Consider the following 6,879-nt stretch of genomic DNA (forward strand, 5'->3'; position numbering starts at 1 on the left):
TCTCCTCTCCTCTCTCTCTCATCTCCTCCCTTCAACCTCTCCTCTCTCTCCTCTCTCTACCCCTCCACCTATCTCCTCTCTCTCCTCTCCTCTCTCTCCCATTCCACCTATCTCCTCTCTCTCCACTCTCTCTTCTCTCTCCTCCCCTCCACCTCTCCTCTCTCTCCTCTCTCTCCTCCCCTCCACCTCACCTCTCTCTCCTCTCTCCCCTCTCTCCTCCCCTTGATATGCAACAGCTTTGTGGGGTAGACACCTGAAACCCCACCTCTTTAAGGAATACCTGGGATAGGATAAAGTAATCCTTCTACCCTTAAAAGATTTAGATGCACTATTGTAAAGTGGTTGTTCCACTGGATATCATAAGGTGAATGCACCAATTTGTAAGTCGCTCTGGATAAGACCGTCTGCTAAATGACGTAAATGTAAATGTAAATGTAAATGTTATGATTAAAGGTAAGGGTTAGACTAATGGTTATAATGAGAGTTAAGGTTATAGGACCTGGGTTTCTGTAAAGAAAGAAACCTTTCCTGCATCTCTGTTGCCCTCCGTGGGGGTCTAGAACGCCTGTTTTGGGGTCACCACTAATCCTGACTGGATGCGAGGTGCATTAGTTTGTATCCATAAAGCTTCACATGTCGGCACAGTAGATCAAGAAGGAATAATGCCATGAGGAATAATGCTATGAGGAATAATGCCATGAAGAATAACACCATGAGGAATAATGCCATGAAGAATAACACCATGAGGAATAATGCCATGAAGAATAACACCATGAGGAATAATGCTATGAGGAATAATGCCATGGGGAATAATGCTATGAGGAATAATGCCATGAGGAATAACACCATGAGGAATAATGCTATGAGGAATAATGCTATGAGTAATAACACCATGAGGAATAATGCCATGGGGAATAATGCTATGAGGAATAATGCCATGGGGAATAATGCTATGAGGAATAATGCCATGGGGAATAATGCCATGGGTAATAATGCCATGAGGAATAATGCTATGAGGAATAACACCATGAGGAATAATGCCATGGGGAATAATGCTATGAGGAATAATGCCATGGGGAATAATGCCATGGGTAATAATGCCATGAGGAATAACGCCATGAGGAATAACGCCATGAGGAATAATGCCATGGGGAATAATGCTATGAGGAATAATGCCATGAGGAATAATGCCATGGGGAATAATGCTATGAGGAATAACACCATGAGGAATAATGCCATGAAGAATAACACCATGAGGAATAATGCCATGGGGAATAATGCCATGAAGAATAACACCATGAGGAATAATGCCATGAAGAATAACACCATGAGGAATAATGCCATGGGGAATAATGCCATGAAGAATAATGCCATGGGGAATAATGCCATGGGGAATAATGCCATGGGTAATAATGCCATGAGGAATAATGCTATGAGGAATAACACCATGAGGAATAATGCCATGGGGAATAATGCTATGAGGAATAATGCCATGGGGAATAATGCCATGGGTAATAATGCCATGAGGAATAACGCCATGAGGAATAACGCCATGAGGAATAATGCCATGGGGAGGAATAATGCTATGAGGAATAACACCATGAGGAATAATGCTATGAGGAATAATGCTATGAGTAATAACACCATGAGGAATAATGCCATGGGGAATAATGCCATGAGGAATAATGCCATGAGGAATAATGCTATGAGTAATAACACCATGAGGAATAATGCCATGGGGAATAATGCTATGAGGAATAATGCCATGGGGAATAATGCCATGGGTAATAATGCCATGAGGAATAATGCTATGAGGAATAACACCATGAGGAATAATGCCATGGGGAATAATGCTATGAGGAATAATGCCATGGGGAATAATGCCATGGGTAATAATGCCATGAGGAATAACGCCATGAGGAATAACGCCATGAGGAATAATGCCATGGGGAATAATGCTATGAGGAATAATGCCATGAGGAATAATGCCATGGGGAATAATGCTATGAGGAATAACACCATGAGGAATAATGCCATGAAGAATAACACCATGAGGAATAATGCCATGAAGAATAACACCATGAGGAATAATGCTATGAGTAATAACACCATGAGGAATAATGCCATGGGGAATAATGCCATGAGGAATAATGCCATGAGGAATAATGCTATGAGTAATAACACCATGAGGAATAATGCCATGGGGAATAATGCTATGAGGAATAATGCCATGGGGAATAATGCCATGGGTAATAATGCCATGAGGAATAATGCTATGAGGAATAACACCATGAGGAATAATGCCATGGGGAATAATGCTATGAGGAATAATGCCATGGGGAATAATGCCATGGGTAATAATGCCATGAGGAATAACGCCATGAGGAATAACGCCATGAGGAATAATGCCATGGGGAATAATGCTATGAGGAATAATGCCATGAGGAATAATGCCATGGGGAATAATGCCATGAGGAATAATGCTATGAGGAATAACGCCATGAGGAATAATGCCATGGGGAATAATGCTATGAGGAATAATGCCATGGGGAATAATGCTATGAGGAATAATGCCATGGGGAATAATGCCATGGGTAATAATGCCATGAGGAATAACGCCATGAGGAATAACGCCATGAGGAATAATGCCATGGGGAATAATGCTATGAGGAATAATGCCATGAGGAGGAATAATGCCATGAGGAGGAATAATGCCATGAGGAATAACGCCATGAGGAATAACGCCACGAGGAATAATGCCATGGGAAATAATGCTATGAGGAATAATGCCATGAGGAATAATGCCATGAGGAATAATGCCATGAGGAATAATGGAATAATGCCATGAGGAATAATGCCATGAGGAATAATGCCATGAGGAATAATGCCATGAGGAATAATGCTACGTCAAGAAGGTCAGATAGTTGTTTCCATTCGTAGAGCCTTAGAGAACTCGCAATTCTCCGCAATGTACGTAAGTAAACTAACGACAACACTGTCTATATTGCTCAATGACACTAATATCTCCCAATGCCTCAAACCGAGGACAAAATAGAAGTTGATCAACTGGATTAAACCAGCCATAGTGTCATCCTGTGCATGAGAGGAAGCCAAGCTTGCCAAGTGGTCTATGCTAACGTTTCAGCATAATAAAGCATAGGCTATTTCTCATTAAAAAAAGAGTTTCATGATAATAATTTTGTAATAAACCACATATTTTTCACTATTACAAGATCTTTACCATTATGGCGTTGTCTTTTCTCATAATAACAAGATAATGGATTATTTCATTATAACGAGTTACTGAATTTTCTCGTAATAATATTTTTCTCTGAGTGGCAGCAATACGCCACGTCTCCTCCCCCCTTCTACTGTGTCTTCATGTTCAACTCCCCTCCTCCTCCTCCTCCTCCTCCTGCTCTTTCCAGTTCAGAAGAAGTTAAGCCTTCTTCTCTTCCTCCAATTCATCTACTCATCCTTCTTCTCTCTCTTCATCTACTCATCCTTCTTCTCTCTCTTCATCTACTCATCCTTCTTCTTCTCTTCCTCCAATTCATCAACTCATCCTTCTTCTTCTCTTCCTCCAATTCATCTACTCATCCTTCTTCTCTCTCTTCATCTACTCATCCTTCTCTTCTCTTCCCCCTTTTCATCTACTCATCCTTCTTCTCTCTCTTCATCTACTCATCCTTCTTCTCTCTCTTCATCTACTCATCCTTCTTCTTCTCTTCCCCCTTTTCGTCTACTCATCCTTCTTCTCTCTTCCTCCTTTTCATCTACTCATCCTTCTTCTCTCTCTTCCCCCTTTCCATCTACTCATCCTTCTTCTCTCTTCCTCCTTTTCATCTACTCATCCTTCTTCTCTTCCCCTTTTCATCTACTCATCCTTCTTCTCTCTTCCTCCTTTTCATCAACTCATCCTTCTTCTTCTCTTCCTCCTTTCCATCAACTCATCCTTCTTCTCTCTCTTTTCTTTCCTTCCAACTCATTGGCTTAAAAAGCTTTTGATGAGTGAAGGTTTCCTTGTCTATGTTCATCCAGCGGACAGACATGATTCCGGGCCTTTTCATTCTGAAGAACTGACATGCAAATCACCTGTCTAAATAGCATGTCCCACCAGCCCACAGCCACCCACAGCCACCACAGGTGTGTGATTGAAGGCAGGTGTACATGTGTTTGTGTCAGGGAAAGACTGGAATTGCAATCGTAAAATCTATGGATTTGAACTCTTTCACCATCTCGTGACGGAATATTCAAGGTCTGGTCTGAAGTCATCTGCTCTTGGTCTTAAGAGCAGGGACACCGATTTTAGTATAGAAATAGGACATTAAGATATTATTGACGTGCTACCTGTTTTCAACTCTCTAGAGACAGCAGGAGCGGTAGAGATACTCTCAAAGATCGGCTATGAAAAAGCCAACTGACACTTACTCTTGTGTTACTGACTTGTTGCACCCTCGACAACTACTATGATTATTATTATTTGACAATGCTGGTCATTTATGAACATTTGAACATCTAAGCCATGTGCTGTTATGATCTCCACCCGGCACAGCCAGAAGAGGACTGGCCACCCCTCAGCCTGGTTCCTCTCTAGGTTTCTTCCTAGGTTTTGGCCTTTCTAGGGAGTTTTTCCTAGCCACCGTGCTTCTACACCTGCATTGCTTGCTGTTTGGGGTTTTAGGCTGGGTTTCTGTACAGCACTTTGTGATATCAGCTGATGTAAGAAGAGCTATATAAATACATTTGATTTGATTTGAAGTGGAATAGAGGAGATGAGTTCACTGGCTGTCCAATAAGGAGCAGGGAAATGGTGGTCCCATCCACCACACTGAGAGAAGTCAGCCAGGGGAGGGATTCAGGGGAAATGCTGATTTGGTTCAAAACACAGCTAACACACACAAAATAACTTATCAAAACAAGAGAATTCTTATTTTGGCTGAAAATCAAAAAGGAGGCTGACCACTGACCACACAGGGAGACAAACACAAACCTACAAACATCAGTCATCCTCTCACCTCATATCCCCCAGGAAGAACTTTGATAAAAAGAAAATAGCAACAGAAATGGGAACCACTGTGGAAGGCTATGAGGGGACTGGAACACTGGCTCTGTACATAGTCACTCTTCTGGGAGGTAAACATACAGCTCATCTCTAGAGGGAACACTTCTGAGAGATAAACATACAGCTCATCTCTACAGGGAACTCTTCTGGGAGGTAAACATACAGCTCATCTCTACAGGGAACTCTATTGGGAGGTAAACATATTGCTCATCTCTACAGGGAACTCTTTTGGGAGGTAAACATACAGCTCATCTCTTGGCAGTATTATTGTAAATGAAATAATCACAGACGTAGATCTGTTATGTTTGTTCCTTGTATAATGACAAATCAGGGCATAGGTTTAACTACTTTTAATGAACATATACTTCAGCTAGAAAACTCCATGTTTAGCCATGCAAGGCATTCTTCAACCACCTGCCCCCCCCCCGCATAGCCTGCTGGGTAACGTAGTCTAAATGTTATTAACACATAACAACACAAGATCCAGTGTCTTTCAGAGCATCCGTTCACAATCAGCCCATCACTATCAGACCATAGCAAAATTATAACATATCTAAAATAACAAACCACAGGGGGAAGAGCCCAGCAAATTATACAAGACCAATGGACTAAAATGGACTAAAAATAGTATGGAAAACTACCAGAAAGCAATTGGCAATCCAAAAATGTGGCTGTATAAACATAAACAGCATCCTTATCAAATGTTTAAAATAAAACACCTAAAAACAAATTAAAAATAGACAAATTATGAATTTTTTTTGATTATGATTGCAAATATATCCAACAAAAAAACATAGAGAACCAGACAACCAGGATCTACTCCTTCAGTATTGGACAACCCTATATATAAATATTAATATACGGTGCCTTGAAAAGGTATTCACACCACTTGGTTTTTTCCCTATTTTGTGTTATTAGCCCCTTTGCTCTGAAGCCCCTAAATAAGATCTGGTGCAACCAATTACCTTCAGAAGTCACATAATTAGATTCCATACAGGTGGACTTGATTTAAGTGTCACATGATCTGTCACATGATCTCCGTATATATACATATATACACCTGTTCTGAATGGCCCCAGAGTCTGCAACACCACTAAGCAAGGGACTACCAGAAAGCAAGTGGCACCATGAAGACCAAGGAGCTCTCCAAACAGGTCAGGGACAAAGTTGTGGAGAAGTACAGATCAGGGTTGGGTTATAAAAAATATCCGAAACTTTGAACCTCCCACAGAGCACCATTAAATCCATTATTAAAAAATGGAAAGAATATGGCACCACAACAAACCTGCCAAGAGAGGGCCGCCCACCAAAACTCACAGACCAGGCAAGGAGGGCATTAATCAGAGAGGCAACAAAGAGACCGAAGGTAACCCTGAAGGAGCTGCGAAGCTCCACAGCGGAGATTGGAGTATCTGTCCATAGGACCACTTTATTAAGCCGTACACTCCACAGAGCTGGGATTTACGGAAGAGTGACCAGAAAAAAGCAACTCTTAAAGAAAAAAATAAGCCAACACGTTTGGTGTTCGCCAATTGCTGTACACCAGCGGAACCCATCCAACTTAAAGGAGCTGGAGCAGTTTTGACTTGAGGGCAACAATTCCAGAGTCTAGATATGTCAAGCTTACAGAGACTTGCAGCTGTAAATGCTGCAAAAGGTGGCTCTACAAAGTATTGATTATTTGGGGGTGAAAAGTTATTCACGCTCAAGTTTTCTGATTTCTTGTCTAATTTCTTGTTTGCTTAACAACATTTTTTTTTTTTTGCATCTTGAAAGTGGTGGGTGTTGGGTAAATAAAATGATACAACAAAACG

The 6,879-nt window shown here is 41.2% G+C and overlaps 1 protein-coding gene across 1 annotated transcript; it reads left to right on the plus strand.

Annotated features, from left to right (window-relative positions):
- The first annotated feature begins 667 nt into the window (after nt 1–667).
- Nucleotides 668–2,848, plus strand: LOC123730925 (putative uncharacterized protein DDB_G0286901). Its single transcript, XM_045709534.1, has one exon. The coding sequence runs from the start codon at nt 668–670 to the stop codon at nt 2,846–2,848; it is 2,181 nt and encodes a 726-aa protein (XP_045565490.1).
- Nucleotides 2,849–6,879: the final 4,031 nt, after the last annotated feature.

This window comes from Salmo salar, chromosome ssa27, assembly GCF_905237065.1.
Source record: "Salmo salar chromosome ssa27, Ssal_v3.1, whole genome shotgun sequence".
NCBI lineage: Eukaryota > Metazoa > Chordata > Actinopteri > Salmoniformes > Salmonidae > Salmo > Salmo salar.

Coding starts and splice junctions, on each gene's coding strand:
- LOC123730925 (XM_045709534.1), top strand. CDS start 668: ATGAGGAATAATGCTATGAGGAATAATGCCATGAAGAATAACACCATG.